The sequence below is a fragment of the Accipiter gentilis genome, chromosome 10, assembly GCF_929443795.1.
Source record: "Accipiter gentilis chromosome 10, bAccGen1.1, whole genome shotgun sequence".
Lineage (NCBI taxonomy): Eukaryota > Metazoa > Chordata > Aves > Accipitriformes > Accipitridae > Astur > Astur gentilis.
In genome coordinates, this window is record NC_064889.1 from 8884256 (window position 1) to 8902093 (window position 17838).

At 38.9% G+C, this 17838-nt stretch overlaps 1 protein-coding gene across 1 annotated transcript in view; it reads left to right on the forward strand.

The window, feature by feature from the left end:
• The window catches only part of THSD4 (thrombospondin type 1 domain containing 4), a 334799-nt gene that overhangs the window by 27401 nt on the left and 289560 nt on the right, over positions 1–17838 (forward strand). The window contains exon 4 of the mRNA XM_049812992.1: positions 16237–16679. Within this exon, the coding sequence (XP_049668949.1) occupies positions 16237–16679 (443 nt within the window). The remainder of the gene's footprint in view (positions 1–16236; positions 16680–17838) is intronic.

Consider the following 17838-nt stretch of genomic DNA (forward strand, 5'->3'; position numbering starts at 1 on the left):
AGGCCCTGCTAAAACATTTGTCCCCATCTTTCTTATAGGCCCCCTTTAGGTACTGGAAGGCTGCAGTAAGTTCTCCCTGGAGCTTTCTCTTCTCAAGGCTGAACAACCCCAACTCTCTCAGCCTTTCTTCATAGGAGAGGTGCTTCATCCCTCTGATCATTTTTGTGGCCCTGCTCTGGACTCGCTCCAACAGGTCCATGTCCTTCTTATGTTGGGGGCCCCAGAGCTGAATACAGTACGCCAGGTGGGGTCTCATGAGAGCGGAGTAGAGGGGGAGAATCACCTCCATCGACCTGGCCACACTTCTTTTGATGTAGCCCAGGATACGGTTGGCCTTCTGGGCTGCAAATGCACATTGCTGGGTCACGTTGAGCTTCTTGTCAGCCAACGCCCCAAGTCCTTCTCCTCTGGGCTGCTCTCAATCCACTCATTGCCCAGCCTGTATCTGTGCTTGGGGTTGCCCCAACCCATGTGCAGGACCTTGCACTTGGCCTTGCTGAACTTCCTGAGGTTCCCATGGGCCCACTTCTTTGAGCTTGTCCAGGTCCCTCTGGACGGGATCCTGTCCCTCCAGCATGTCGACCGCACCACTCAGCTTGGTGTTGTCTGCAAACTTGCTGAGGGTGCACTCAGTTCCACCATGTCATTGATGAAGATACTAAACAGTACTGGTCCCTATATGGACCTCTGAGGGACACCACTTGTCACTGATCTCCATCTGGACATTGAGCTGTTGACCGCTATCCTCTGTACGTGACCATCCAACCAATTCCTCATGCACCAAACAGTCCACCCGTGAAATCCATCTCTCTCCAATTTTGAGAGAAAGATGTTGTGGGTGACCGTGTCGAAGGCCTTACAGAACTCAAGACAGACGACATCCGGAAGCTCTTGTCTTGTCCGCTGATGTAGTCACTCCATCGCAGAAGGCCACTGGGTTAGTCAGGCAGTGGTGTTTGGTAACTTTCATATACATACTCGGAGGGTACAGTATGTGGAAACTGAGTAACTGGAGCTGAATTCTAATAAAACATTAGGTTACACCCCAATCCTTATTGTTTAAGGTTAAAGTTAAGTATGTGTGCATGATTGATGCTTGAATGTACAGTGTTGGAGAGTGTTTGGATTCTGTCTTGTGCACCCTGCATATAGTTATTTTTGCTCTGAAAGCTATGGACAGGGAAATAAAATCAGAGAATTGGACTTGGGTGTTTGGCTGAGTAATTAATTAAAATATTTCCACATAGTCTAGATTTTTTTCTTAGACTAAAACTTTTCGGAAAATGAAATAAAACCCAGGGTGATCCCCAAAGCAGTTGATGGAAATCCAGTTGTAACTGCCTTTGGACACCCACAGTTAAGCTGAGATCTTGGGTTTTTTAGGACTTGAAAACACTTAAAAACATCAGGAAAAAACTATTTTCTGTTTATTTTAAAATCTTGTTAGATTTTCATCCTTTGTTTCTTTTTTTTTTTTTGTGAATCCGTGTTTAATGTCATACTAGTTTCAGAGAGGCTGACATAATGTAGATTTTTGAAAAAAAAAAAATCAGTTTGTAGTTTCCTAGCTCGTGTAAGAATTTTTATTTGGCTTCAGTATGTTAGAACTACTTAAAGTACTATTTAGCTACTCTTGACTTAGTGGCATATGTTTAGGACTTTAACATGAAGAAAGAAGTTTATCTTATCAAGCAGCAAGCTTAAGAAAACCATTTTTTAGGGGAAATTTCATTAACAAAATCTGGAATAGCAGAGCTCAACAGGTTGCTTTCCTCAGACACACAAAAATCTGTTTCTGGCATGACAGCCTAGGCACTGTTAGATAGAAGAATGAGCCAAATTACTTCCATAGTAGGGAAGTGCAGATAGTGGAATTAAGACTTGGGGGGATAACAGGACCAAATGGGGAAGTTTTTCTTTTTTTCTCATTTGCAGTTTATTCTGTAACTCTTCTGCTTCAGGAGTGCCCCCCACTGCCATCCCCAGACTAAATGTAATACTACTATTCCATTTCAGTTCTCCTTCTTTTGTTTCTCTGGGAAACTTAAGCTTGGCTATTAAAGTAGAAATATTTTGAACGCTAGCTAGTAAGAAGATACTTCTTTTTGGGAAAACATTTGACTGGGCAATGTTTCTTCTTTTAGATTTTATAATTTTGGAATTAAAGTCTCGGAAGCTTGTCTGTCATACAAAGTCAGAATTGACAAATACAGAATTACTAGTTTCAGAAATACCTGGCTACCTGATTTTTATATAGAATTAGCTTTTGTGCTTATTTACTTCAAGCGATGCTGTCTCTCCTGTCAGAAGTGCACAAAACCTGAAAACAAAGAACATCTTTACATCTTCCTACATCCAGACTTTTGGTACTTCTCTGTTTGTTAATCTTATTTCTGTAAATAGCACAGGTTTGGACAATAATAGAAATACATTAAATGTGGTATGTTCATTAGATAGAAATAAAAATTCCCATGCAAAAGACTTTTATGGTTTCGTGCTGAAGACAGGGGTTGTAGTGTTGGTCGGTAGCTTCTTGGAGGTTGGGTTTTTTATCACCTAACTTACTTGTCATTCATAGTATATAATTTCTAAGTATCAAGTGTACTCCTCCATAAGGCCAAAATACTCGTCAATATTAACAAAAAAGTAAGAAATGTTATGTGAAACCAAATAATTGCCACTTGTGTTTAAAAATTAACCAAGCTGTCTGAAACTGGTTAAACTGAAATCTTTCTTAATATTTGAACAATTAATTTTCCTTGTCCATCACTACTGGACATATGAACAGCCCTTCTGCTGCTCATCATGCAGTTAAGCTCTCTGTTTTCCATCCCTATGCTTATTTTATTGAATAAATATTATTTAACCTTATCTGATAAGTGTCATGCTGTGATGAACAGAAGGTTAAACTATGAAACATAACAGTCCTTCTCCCAGACAACCGCGGAAGTCTGTATTCCCAATTTTTCAGAAATCATTCCTGAGTAGATTTTTAATTAATTGTATGTTGCTGTGTTAAGAAAGCAAGCTGTAGTTATATTTGTGCCTTGTTTATTTTAGTAAAATTGGTAATGTAAATAGTAGTAAAGTTTGTCCAAATAAAATTTCTGATGTAAATATTGGTTTGTTTTAATATCTTGCTTATGTTACAGCATTAAATAATAGCAATGAAGCAATTCAAATTGCTTTGAATTTATGTGGATCTTTTTGTCACTCAGCTGTAGATTAGTGTTGACTCCAACGGAGGTACAGTATATTAACAAACTAATTTTCAATATATGGAAGAAGTATCAGGATATTGTTGAAGAATTTTGAGCCTGTTTGGGCTTAGTGTTGTTTTATGCTGGCTCTAAATTAAAGAAGAAATAAACGGGGTGTTATCTCTTGCTGTCAGACAGACAATGTCTCTATGAAAAACAGCTATCTATGAAGTGAATGTCGCTATACTCCCCACAATTTGGAGATGAATATGGTTTCAGATGTCTGTTGGGGTTTTTTGTGGGTTTTTTTGTCCCCCTCTCTCTTGTGTTGGATTTGAATGTGCTTTTAGAAGGGTCATCGCTGCTAAATGAGGAGAATTAAGGAACAGGATCAGGAGCAGAAGCTGAGGGAAGAGAGGGGAACAGGGGGAAGGGAAAGGTGGCCAAGATCCCTCATTTGGTCATGGTGAGCTGTTAGAGCAGTTCAGTTGTGGAAATTTTGCCCGAGTAGCAATGCAGTGTAATGGCTAAAACCCATCGTTACTCAAAGAGTAGTTCTGTTTATAAAAGGGAATTTCTACAGTTCACATTTACTTCAGGACAGCTTTCCTATCTGTAGTATACTGGCTTTTGGAGAGAGTGAGATTTTTCTGGTTTGATTGGGGGTGTGTGTGGGTGTGTGTGTTTCTTTTCAGTAGACACAGAAGTTTTCCTTACCTCTAGGAGGAGTAATTTCTGAGTTACCTCTGTTTTCGTTTTTCTTCTTAAATCTACCACATAATAGCATTGTGTTGATTGCATTGGCAGAATACGTGAAATTGAATTAGGAGCTTATCAGAAGTTCTTTAAAACAAATTAATCAGTCACTGTGGATTGACCGCGGGGATCTATGCACTTCCGATTTGCTCTAGGACAAGATGATTAAAAATACTGTGTCTCCCTCGCTTGCCTGAACCCATGCCCTTATCTAGAGTTTTAAAATCACTTAACATCTACATTTGTTTGCTGTAGGATAGACTGTTTTCTGGGCAGTCGTGTACCTCCCCGAAGTTTGTTCTAGGAACGGAATGTTTTTATATGTCAAGTAATGAAATGCTAATACTTAAGGGAATTCTGGCATATTCTTAGATTAATTGGGCTACCTACTTTGAGGGGCAAGAGCAAGGAGATTAGTTTTGGTCTTGCTCTCCTCAGTCTTCGAAAAAATCAAGAAGTAGGCCCCTGATCTCTTTTCATCTTCCTGTCTTTCCATTTTTGCTTTCCCTGGCAGTCTTGCTTGCTTGCTCCAGCACATGGCTTAAGATGCTAGGAATGATTCCTTCTTCTGGGCTATAGAAGGAGGATGCTTAAGTGTGAAGGTGTAGTGTACAGAGAGGGTGGTAACTTCAGGAGTACTATTTCAAGTGATAAGAATTTGGTTACTAAATCCGACTATATCGGTTTTAGGATTCATATAGGAAACTCTGTATATAAATGTGATCCTACACCTTAATTTATATTGTAATAATGACAGTGAATGGCAATGTTTCTTCATCTCCATTGTTCTTTTACCCTACTGTACGCCCTAAAAGTCAGTATTCTGTTAACTGAAAAAGATACAGCTGCCTAATACATCTGAACACACCATAATAGAGTAAAAGGTGAAGCATGAAGCACTATATCCTTGAAATACTGGGGAAAATTGGAATTAGGCAAAGCAGTTAATATCTAAGCTTGGCTTTTGGCCAAGACATCAGGGCTAATGCCTGATAGTTCTAAGGAGTACCACGGGATGGCCACCACACCTGGTCACCACCTTGCTTTTACATGTCCTGAGAAGCAGAGGCATGTAATGGAAGGCTATGTTCTTCCTTGCAGTCCAGGTAGGGTGAAGCTCTGCCCTCAGGTCAACAGTGAGTGAAATCTGTAACTTGTCAGGACTTGTTGAGCTGGAACTCAGCTTTTGCTAGCAGGCCTATTACAGAGTTACTGTGGTTCTATCCTGCTGGGCTGCATACACTCAACTAAATTTTACTAGAGCACCTTAGTCACCACATATCTGCATACAGCTGCTGTCGCTGTGTTCCTTGCAACAAGTGTTTGCAGCTGTCACACTTTTTTTTTTTCTTGTAATTTTTTTTTATAAGGTAACTGCTGTCCAAGATTGTTGTGTTTTCATACACATCAGTTCCATAAAAGACTACCAACTGAAATGCAGTCCATATTCCTATTGCAGTTTTCCACTGGTCAGTATATCCACTTGCCTTCAGCACAGTAGCTTGACTTTAGCTGTATAGATATACATGCTGTTGCATTCATTGAAAATTTGGTAAAAATAGAGCTTTTCTAGCTAATGACGTTGCTATTCTAATTACAGGGATCTTTAGGAAACAGGAGAGATGAGTTAGTCTATGCCAAGACTTTTTCTTTAACATTAGCTTTTTAATGCAACAGAATATTTAGAACAACAGCTGAAAGAATTTTCTTGCTATCTCTGCGTTGTTACTAATTCCCTGTCCTTGCTGTTGTGGATTAAAATGGTTAGGAAATTCTTCTTTGTTTGGGGGAAGTAGACAGGATAAGGATACATTATTTTATACAAATATACTCTTTGAAAAATCAAAGCCAATGGTTTTGTTATTTTTAACTTGCTTTATCATGGACCTCTGAATTTTTTATTTTATTTTATTTTTTTTAATTAAAAAATACTGACTTCTTTAAGCTCGGAGCATGAGGGGCTTAAAGCTTGTTCTGTGTTTCTCTGGAAAAAATGAAAGGATCTTTGTTCCAGTTGGATTCCAGAGCAGGTGAACTTACAAGGTCATAGATAAGCTTCTCATCTTCCTTCAGAGCAGTATTGCATGCTAGTTCTGTCCCAGGCTTTGGATCAGAGCAATGATAGAGATGAGAAGCTTTGTGGATTCACAGATGAGTTCTTCTGTTAGGGAATGTTGCTTTCTATTTTATGACAGCTTGTCCTCTCTGCTTCTGGAGAGATGGGTAGATGACTCACTGAGAGGGAGATCTTGAGAAGTGTTATGACAATTACTGAGTAAATAAAGTCCATGTTTCCACCACATGTGGATCCCAAAGAATTTTTTTCAAGTGTAGAAATATGATAGAATGGCAACACCTTTGTCACAGCTGAAGACGATTGACCTGGAAGAGGCCTAGGGTAGTACAACCTGATTGACGTAGGTCACGTGATAGTCAGTGGTGAGGAAATAGTTTATTAAAATAAGGAAGCCTAATTTGTGATATAGTAAGGGCCTGACGCTTATCATCTTTACCTTACTGTGAAATCAGAAGCAATTCTCCTGCAGATAAGGAGTGATTATATAGAACTGGTAGAAGTTGAGGTCAGGAGTGAGCCATCTATTTATTTGGAAGTACTTAATGGTCCCACAGAAAAATGGAAAAAACCCTCTGCCTTAAAACCCTAGGCTCACAGAGTGCAATGGAGGTGGTCTTGGTGTGAAAAAAATTTGCCAAACTTGGAGGAAGCTTCAAGCTCTGTTGGCACAAAAACTGTTCTGAACTTTTTTCAGATCTGTTTACTTTCTAGACTATTTAAATAATGTTAAAGTTTCTTCAGATGTGGTCAAAGTTGGTTGAAGGGGCAGTTAAGCTTTCCAGGCGTTGTAACTCCCTTCAGTGATTTGTGAATACAAAGGTCTTCTATTTCCAGGCTTTTTAGCCCTTTAATCTTCGCAGGCACAGATGTTCAGACAGAGTTTTTATACAAAGAACGGAAACCCAAATCGTTTAAGCTGGTAATATTTACACTTACCATGTACTGTAAAATTCAAACGGTTTACTACTACTCTGATTAAAGACTTGCTAAATGCACTAAAGGATTAAAATAGCAGAGCATACTAACCAGGCAGACATGTACACATTGCGTCATGATGTTTTGTTTGGCCTCTGCTCCATTTTTCTGCTAGCCTTGAGAGATCTGAGAAGTTGTTATCTGCAATTTTTAGGGGCTTTTCGGTAGATTGTTCTTTATCAAACCACCAATGTTCCACATGTTTCTTGTAAGAGGCATAAAAAATATGGTTGTTGCAAATGAACGTCTATAAAATGGACTGTAAAGACCTTCTGCTGGGAAATTGTCATGGCTATATGGGTATGGCCTTTATTGGAAATCAGCTGAGCTAATGCTGGAAGAATATTCCCTTAAGATGCTTAGACTGGTGAAAGAATTAAACCAGTTCCATAGATGTGTTTACAACACTGGCAGGGAAATATGATAATGTTACACTTGAACAGGTTCTAAAATCTAACTATAATTTCCTCAACCCATTCAAAATTTGGCATCCTCTGCTCTGAACTGCAGTTCAGGTCTAGTCTAAGTCCGCCTGCTTTTGTTTTTATGCTCTTGAAATTTTAAGAGGGCAAAGACTAGCTCTTACTTTGTGGGTTTGATCATTGATCAGTTATATGAGATGGTGAATGTTCATGAAGAATACTGTGTTCATCTCATCCCAGATATGATGTACACATTTTTAATAATAACAGTACACTATTACAGTGGCTTTTTGAATCCTTAGTTGGGCTGAACCTGGCTGTGGTAAAAGCTGCATGCACATCTTTTGTGACAGGCTTTGCCTTAGCGAAATCTTCAGTCAGTCAGAACTATAAAATAAAGGAGTTGTGACACTGAGGTAATGGAATAAATAAGAAGAGGTCATGTTTTCCAAGTGCCTTGACACTCCTTTAATAATGGTGACAATTTGGTGTCATAGAATGAGTTATCATGTGGCATAATGAGAACAACAACCATGGAAGAGACAATGAAAAAATGCCTCAAGCCTGAATAATGTTGAGGAATATTAATAGAATTAGGGCTCTCTGCTCTGGGAAGCACAGGACAAATACGATAGTAGTAGTTTAACATAAAAAAGGCATGCTGGCTTCTGTTAATTCCACTTTGCATCTAGCACATGAACGTGACTTTCCTGTGAATACCATTGGTAGCATTTTTCTGAGCAGGTGATAAAATGTTCTTCTGGACACAGTTTCTTTGGGTGAAAATAATATTGTAAAGCTTTGCAAAACATACATTCATACCTGTTACGTTCCTTTCAGATGTATAATTAGGAATATGATGTAGTTAATTTGTCCATGAATACACTTAAATTCAGGGCATTTAACCAGGAAAAAGAATTACTGGATAACATGTTAGAAACGAAATCTATGAAATATAACATTATTGTATCTAAACTGAAATTGGAAAAAAACCCAGGAATGTCTGATTTTGTTTAGGTATCTTCAGGTTTAAAGCTTGCCATTGTCTTGTATCCCATTTCAGTTTTGAATTTGGACTGCTATAACATGCTCAGTATCTGCAAAATACTTGGTAACATTGGCTGTGGCGATAGCAGCTTACGTAAATACATGGTTGGTTAAAAGGTATGTACTGTCACCAAGCATTATGATCATTACTACTGTGAAAGTCCATCATTAATTCTCCTTTGGAGTACTGTATGCATCATTGCACACCCATGTCAAAATGTAGGAGTGGAAAAGGTGCTGAGAATGAGGACAGCCTGAACTCTGGCCTGTTTTCCATACAAAAAGAGACTGAACAGATCAGGACCGCTGAATTTCAGAGGGAGATCCTGGAATTGTATTGTGTCAGTGATTTCAAATCAAACATCATGATGTGGTTAAGGAGAATACAGAATGATCATTCTTCATTTATCATACTGAAAAAATTTGGGAAACACAGTGAAATTGTCAGGTTGCATGTTTAACCAGAGGAAAGGAAGCACTTTTTCAATGTAAAATGCATAATCTTTTGGAAACCAAGATTAGAAATATTCTAAAAAAGAGATTAATTGTATTCATGGAGATAAAGTCCAGTAATGGGTATGAGAAACAATTTGAATATGGTGATTAGCTAAAGGAGGCCCTTAAATTGCTGATTAGCTGGAAACAGAGGGTCCATGGGTGTCTCTGAACATGTCCTGGTTCTTACAGTTTCCTAAACCTTTGCTTCTTTCACACAGTCAGAAATATAATACTGTGTTAAATGGGCCTCTGATTTATCCACTTTTTGCTACTTTTCTGAACAGTTCATTTGTATGTAACTGAAGTTTAATAGGATGACGTATCCTACAGTATTTAAAATAAGTTTTTGTCAGGCCTTGTCTTCACGCACAACTAGTTATGTTTGAAATATTTGTGGCTTTCAGTTCAAGTGATACTTCCTCTTCAGGGACATTCTTGCATAGTATAGTTTCAACAACTGCTGCTGAAATCCCAAGATGCAGATCTTATTTTGAAATTCTGACAGAGGTGGTACTAGAAATTTGCAATGTATTTCAATAGCTTGTGGACTCTTAGTTTTTGCAGGAATTTTTGATTTGGGATCAGAGTGATTGCTGAATTATGTGAATTCAAGAGAAATTGTTTTTCTATTTAAAATGTAGTCTGTGTTAACCTACTGGTAGCATGTTTAATTCAGTAAGATCTAAGGTTGTAATATAGTAGAAGTGAGGAAAGACGCAATGCGTGTCATAAGTCTAAAGCTACAGGAATGACAACTATTGTATTAGGCAGTGATTTAATGGTGAATTAGTCTGCCTAAAAGCTACTAAGTGTGTTAAAATTCTATAGGCTAACTTTAAATTTCTGAAATCCGTAAAATTTGGAAGTAATCAAGTAAAGAATATAAAGTTAGATTTTTTTTTTTTTTCAGAACATAAAAAATAGTGGATGTAATTAAGGAAGCAAGAGACATAGTGTTTTAAAGTATTCTGCTTTCAGTTTAATTCAATGTATTACCCATCTTCTACAGAGTTTTTGTAACTGTGTAATCTTCATACTTATGCTTAAAGATAAGTAAAATGTGTGTGTGAAATAGTTAAAATAAAAATTAATTGCATTGTAGTTCCTCTATAATTTATGGTTACTTTGAATGCTAGTTATGGATTTTTAGTTCTGCATTTAGGATTAAATTCCATGGTCTTAAATATTCCATGTGCGTTTATTTAGCTCTGTATGGAATCAGTATGAAGGTCTTGTATGCAGAACAGAACAAATGCCTAGTTAGCATTTACGTCCATGGAAGTTGTACACAGTTCCTTTGAGAAAAAATTTTGGTGATATGTTTTTAATTGTCCGTCTTAACTGGGTTAGTTAACCCAAGGAAGCAAATATGGTACATATTGCATGGACCTGGAGAAAATGAAGGAAAACAGATGAATTAGAAATTGTTTTCTTGTTTGCCATGTGGATAAACATCTCCCTCTTTTCTGTGTTGACTTTTGCTGTCTTAATAATTTTATTAGCTTGCTCTGTTTGGTGTTCAAAAACTAAGTCAAATCACAAGTATTATCTTACAGATCTTGTACAACAAACCAATTTATAAACAAACAAACCCCAAAGAAACAGGGAGGAAAACCCCCTGTTTCTTTCTTTTGCAAAGAAACAGAGATTCTTAGTATGTCTTAGAAAAATTAAAAAAATAAAATTGAAATTACATAGTTCCATAGACTGCCTGACCACAGTGGTATTTTCGTTAAGATTTTTGGTATTTTCATTAAGATTTTTGGGAATTCTCTTATCTGCTTAACTGTGCCTGAAACAGACTTTGGGCTGGCATTGATGTTTTTCTCTTATATTATTTCTAAACAAACAATCCCAATATTGAGTAGTTCTGACCTTCTAACAGATTCTGATTAAATTAGATCATTTGTGACCACTTAAAATAAGGGTGTTTTTCTGGCTTTTTTGTCTGTTCAGCCAGGTTCAATTTAGGTGAATAAAGTACTTCCTTTCTGAAATTTTAGTTTTATATACTTTGTACACACTAACCTCATACATTTATTCTACATATGAATGATGTTTTGGGAGGGGAAAAAAAAAAAAGAAAACCCAACAGACTGCTTTAGAAACAACCTAATTTGAAAAAGACGACTGTCAGAATAAAACCTGAATGTAATGCAGCTCCTGTTTATGAAAGTAGCAAACTAGCAAAATACAAGAAAACTGGGGGAAAAGAACAGAAAGGGATGCAGAGTGCTGATATGTAAAGGGAGAAGAGTGACCCTGCAAGTACCCTTCTAAAAATCTAGCCTCAATTCAGTTTGCCACTCACTGTTAGAAAGGTGACAGGTTTGAAGATATTTGGTACTTCACAGTCGCTAGGAAGAAAATTTCTGATTTAAAAAATCTTTGATAGCAACTTGATAGGTGTCATGACCCAGACTGGACAGACCAGGGAGTCGTGTTTAATTCAAAATTCCCTCGGGCTAAATTAAGGTGAAACGACATCAAATGACCAGTTAAAGATTTTATTCATGACAAAAGTAAACTGAACTGGGGAGGCCTAATAGTAGGTGGCAGAGTTTCTCACAACAGGAATTGGCATGAGATTACTTCTGTAAACCTTGTAACCCAGGGTGACCGTACACATCGATTCAGGGAATAAGGAGATCCCTCCCGTCGAGTCACGAGGTTCAGAGCAGACCCCCTTGGTTTCTAGACTCCTCCTCAGAGAAGGGCCCAGGGGCGGCTGGATCGGCTCTTAGTCTCGGACTTGGTCAACAGTTTTATGTCTTAAAGGGATGAGGTGTAGGGACTGTGGAAAAGGAAAAGGAAAGAGAGAAGATGACGGAGAGATTTCACCGGTCCTGGGTCCAGCGTTGGTTCAGTCAGCCGAGGGGTCCAGTCCCGTTGTGCTTGCGCACCCGGGGCTTCAGTTTGTGTCCTTTTATCATCCTTGCCCCTCTCCAGGTGGGCACCCAAACTTGTCAGGTTAATGAGCAGTTTGTGAGCTTTTGGGCTTGGGGGTCGCCTGGGGAGTAACTTCTCTTTCCCTGCAGACCCGGCCATTGTTTGATCTTTGTATCGGAACAGGGAGCTGCGCACCCCCCAGCACACCCTCCCCCTCCTGTTGCTGCTGTCTGAGCTGATGGGCTTTTCACCTTGGTTCCTTGCTGTGCAGGGTTTGTCTTTAAGCAGAACTTGCCCCACCACAATGTTTGAGACATTAACTCTTTCAGTCTCTCACAGTAGGAGTCAGTGTAGATGTAGAAATTGCAAGCACTTGCACACCTGAAAGCTTATCTTACTTTTCTTTACGTTGCTTACTGTACAGCTGTACCTAGTGAAATGTATTGCTTCCACTTAGAAACCTTGTCCTGCCAAGTAACTGAAAAATGTATAGGAAAGAAAGAAAGGGCTAGAATTATGGGGTGAAATAAAGGGGGAAAATAGATTGAACTTGTAGAGCAAAATATTTGGTTGTTGATTAACATGCAGTAGACAGAAATATTTTGATGGTGCATTTATAGTTAGAATGAATGTTACTAGGTCACCTAGAGAAAGAATAAATCATGAACTATGGGAAAGTACATTCAATGGGTTAGTTGATCTCTCCCTTTTGCAGGCTATGCAATTCTATTAAAGAAATTACTTTCATGACTTAATTTGGCAAGGAAAATTCAGTATGCATTTCACGTGTTCCCCAGTGCAGGCTCAAACTCTTCCCTTTAGAATGTGTGCTGTTTAATGGGTAATTTTTAAAGGGAGAGGAGGAGGGACCTAGTGTCAGGAATCTCTGAATATGTGGTGTTTTCGAGATGTTCTGGAATACTTCAGCTGTCTGCTGTAGGTACCTGTAATTTCTTGGCTATACCCTAGGGCTGTGATAGAATTCATTACTGGCTACAAAGTAACTTGGAAATGGCAGGACCAAAGGAGGGGAAGTGACCTGTGAGCCCTGTACTTCAGCTCCTCTGCCCCGGGGAAGGATCAGTTACACCTTGCTTGTTCCTGGTAGAGGTTTGGGCTCAGCTTCCATGGTGCCAGGATCTCCTCGGGCAATCTGTTCCCGTGGTTTGTCTGCCTTTCCACTAAGTAGTTTTTCCTACTAGCTAATTTGGATCACCTCTGATTAGATTTAAATCCAGTTACTTCTGGGTTGGCTCCATAGACATGGAGAACAATTTGCTGCAAAGATAAAATGAACAGCTCTTTGTATTTATTTATGTAAACTGTTCGGAAGACTCATTATTGAGCCCTATGTTTTCCATTCCTTAAACGAAGTGGCTTCAATTTATTCGGTCTTTCGTAGAAGGTTTCACTGAGTAGATGATGCCATTAATCACATGTCATCTTCTCTAAAGATTAGTCTGTAGCCCCCATCTTTCTCAAGGTAAGAAAACAGAGATGTTAAAAATAAAAGGGCATAACCTGATTTACTACTGAAAATTCCTGCCTCACAATTTTGTCATAACTAAGTAGTATTGATGAATTTGTACATCAGAATAAGACATTATGTTGTTACCTTTTGGTTAGTTTTATTATTATGTTCTTACTTAACTTGCTAGATTAAACCTTCTTGTGCTGTGTCTAGAACTCCCTCACTGTGAAGATTAAGGGGTGTGAAATTACTTTACATTGCCTTCAGTCATTTAAGGCATCATTTTATCTGAAACAATTCTTGCTGCAATGGAGTTTGGCAGCCAGAAAGTTCTCTCTGCAACAGGTTAACACTTGCCACTATTGTATCAGTTTCTATTTCTGCATAATGAAATATTTCTTATGTTAGTGGTGAGTTGAGTTGCTTGCAGACTAATAGATTTTAGTTGTTGCCTGCATGAGTATCTTTGGCTTTTTAAAAAAAAGGCTTACTGAACCACCAGAAATGATTAAGAAATAGTCTAGACAAATGAAACCTGACTTGTCTGATAACAAAGGACTATTAGTTTTATAATAAGCAAACTTTACTGCAAAAAAATTTTACTGGTCAGACCAGAAGAGTATCTCTATGTGTAACTGTTCTCATTTTATGTCTGTGGTAAAGCTACATGAATGTGTAGTTTAAGTATGAACAGGGAATATTCAGTGAAAAAATCACAAACTGAAGAGTAGCTTGTATAGTTGGTCAAATTGTGAGCCAGTGGTGTTCTGTTATTGGATATGAAAGCAAATGTAACAGCCAGAAACCAAGATCTTGTTGCATGTTATTCATAATTTTGATATTATGTGGTATTAGGTTGTACAGGCTATTGGATTTAAAAGGCTGATGCCAAATGGGGTACCCACAGAAAAAAAGACATATTAAATACAGAGACATCTGCTCCTGTTTTCAAATAACATTGGCAAAATGGGTAACATATCACACTAATGCAGATGCTTTTTATTATTCACAAGTTATAATTAAATGCAGTTTTTTCTGTGGTTGGTGATGAAAGTGTGAGAGCAATCTCAGAGCGGGGAAATGTTTCAGATTATGTAGACCACAACTGACTATTACACAGCAGCACCACAAACCCTGTGCTGGCTTGGCTTTTCATATTGTAATGGTCTATTCAACCCATGTTTGCAAACCACATTCCACCAAAGCCTGCCATGTTTATAGCTAGCTGATCAGTAATGTATGCTCACTGGCATAGGTGGTTTGCAGTTCAGTTAGTGACTGTACATGTTATCTGTGACTAGAGGCAAAGTATGTAGATGTTAATCTTTTGCTCTTCTACAATGCTGTTTGAGGTAGAATTATTAATGGAAGTTACGTGTTTAGGAGGTCATCCTTTGAAGGGGGGGGGGGGAAGCGACATACAGACAGACGAGGCTGTCTTTCCAAAGCTCACTTTGAGGTAGCTGCATACTTGAATAGGGCTGGAGAGGTATGGCAAGCATTTGTTTGTGGACAGTGCCTTTTTTGCCTCCTAATTGAATTGGTATGTGTGTGTACTTGTTGGTACAAAGGTTATTCAGAATATAAATAAACTATTAAAGGATGCTCATTTAAAAGAAAATTCTGCATATTAATAATTGTGAGAATCAGACATTGGAAGCCTGCTTTGAAAACTTGTAAATCAGACAGATGGGCAAAGGAAGCGTCGTGGTTTAACCCCAGCCAGCAACTAAGCAGCACGCAGCCGCTCCCTCCCTCCCTCCCCTCCCAGTGGGATGGGGGAGAAAATCGGGAAAAGACGTAAAACTTGTGGGTTGAGATAAGAACGGTTTAATAGAACAGAAAAAAAGAAACTAATGATGATAACACTAATAGAATGACAAAAGAAAAACTATGCATTTAATGAAAATGGATCTAATTTCTGTGCAACAAAGTTGAGCACTCTACCCAGCATGAAACACTGACTGTATTTGGCTCCAGGAGTGGGTAAAGCTTGGGGCACAAGTCCGCAGTGAGATGGGGACGGGTGGTTTTAACTTCTAGGCTGTGCTGATACCTTGCTAACCGCTAGGTCAGGGTATTTAAATATTTGGCCACAGTTTGAGTAACAGTCCCTGTCCTTCCTAATCCTCCCTAGCTTCCTTCAAGAGAAAAACCCTCTCTCTTTGGGGTTCTTCTTTGTTTTGCTTTCTCTGTGCTGCTGAATGGTGAGTATGGGCTAAGTGGCACTGAGCACCTGGGACAAACAATTTGTCCTGTCTTAGTGCATTTGATGGGGATTTCTGTGAATGTAGGTTTGGGTGGGTCATCTTGAAAAGCTCTTTTCCTTGAAGCATTAATGTGGGAGGTGGGGGAAAAGTGATAATACAAGAGTTGGCTATTGCAGTATTTTTGGCTGGTTGGAAATCAGCCCATCCTCTTACATTATTTGTTTCCTAAAAAGTTCCACATTAGATGGGAGTTCCTGAAATATTATTGCAACCACTAGCAATGTCCATTGTTGAGGCATGAGAGTGGAAGAGAGCAGTCAGTGTCTGTTGACCCGAGTTCGTCACCAAAAATTACCTTACTTCCTGGCTTTGCTAATATTATAACAGTTTTCAATCTCCACATTTCCAAAATCTGTATTATGCAATGTTTTCCATTGCTGAGAACTAAAGAAAATGTACTCCCATCCACATAGTCCAAAAAATACTTTTGGCCTGAACGGTTGATGGCTGTAGGAGACCTCCTCCTATGCTGGCAGAGTAGGCAGCCATTTGACAGGGAATAAGACAAGTTACTTCCTCCGTCGTTCGGTTTCACTTGTGACTGCAGAGTGAATGCCTTAAAAAGGTTATTAGTGCTCTCCTCTATTACAGTGTGAATTCTCGTTCCTAAGTCAATCTGTTGTGTCTGCAGGTTCCCCAGAGGATAGAAGAGCAAAGAGATGCATCTGAGGATAGCGGTGCAGGAATCCCAGGCATGTGGGGAAGTTGGGGCCCCTGGTCCGCCTGCTCTCGGAGCTGCAGTGGCGGCGTGATGGAGCAAACGCGGCCCTGCCTCCCGGCCTATTACCGCGAAAGGGGCTACCGACGGCCAGGACGGCAGTACCCGGCCTCAGAGAGAACTCTTCCTCATCAGAATTCCCGCCACCGCGAGGACTCGCTGACGGCTTATCCTGGCCACGTCATTTCTGCCATCCGTACGTCTGTGCCACTTCACAGGAATGAAGACCAGCTTTGGGCTGGCCTTCGGGCTTCTGCTTCTTCGGGAGGCCAGAATAACAGCCATCTGAGCAGAGGAGCCTTGAGAGGCAGCAGGCATTCTCAGTCCCAGAGGCAGAATGCCAAGCCAGAAAAGAGGTATGTGTCTAGGCACGCATTTTATTCTTGCTGTGAATGATGTATCTTAAGAATGACATGTCAGATTAGAGTTGATATTTTTTAATACTTACGGAAAAGTTATTAAAGACTAAGAGTGACTTTTACAATGTTTACCATCTTCTGTGGAAGGCTGTCCTCCCTGTTGACTACTTATGTCATAATACCCAAGGACAGATACAATTATTCTACAATTGTACTAGGCAGATCATCTTATTTCCCTTTAAGATTTGTTTCATGATTTATTGAGATATTTCTCCTTTTCTATTACACTCTCATTTGACATTTCCATCTTCACCATAATAATAAAAGCTCTATAATTGGATTCTGTACTTCAATAGCCATTCTGATTTTAACTGGTTGAAAAAAAGATTCATCAAACTTTTTTCATAAAGTATGGCCAACTGCCCCTTCACTTTTTTTCTAGTCAAAACTCTAGGTTTGCTTTGTATTTTTCAAAGGGTTTCTATTTATGGGCCTTTTGTTTTCTCTTTTTCCTTTTTCATTTTCTACCACCTCTTTTAGCAAAATTTCCTGTTTGATGAAACTAAACAATGTGGTGTTTAATATGCAGAATATTTTAAACACTGTATATATCAATTTCATAATATTAGCTGTTCAGTCTTTAAGGCTGGGTGGAACTGTGCTGTTACAATTAATTCCAATTAGTTTTCCAGTTTCTGGAGAAACACTTTTTTCTCTTCTTAGATACCAATTGATCAGATTTTTTTTATATATGTATGAAAGGAAAATAGATGTGTTTCCAGTTTGGAAACTGAGAATGGGCAGGGAGATTCCCTGGGAGGGAGCGCTCCTGAAACGTCTCTATTCTGTCTGTCTTTCCTCAGACTGTGTACTCTAGCAGTTCTCTGGTTCTTTCCCTCTCAGCCTTCTTCTGGGAGATGCATGGAGAGATTTTTTTGGGGGTAGTTAACAAAAAAGCCCAAACCAAACAAAAAACCCCCAAAACCCCAAACAGAAAACCCGCCCTTCATATCATCTGCTTCTTTAAGATTCTTAGGTGAAGCAGTCAAATAGAATTCCCTTTTTAAAGACATCTTGCTGACCCAAAGCAAAAAAAAAGAATATTACCTTGAGGCAATATTCCAGTCTGACTGGAATAAGACAGTAGGACACTCTG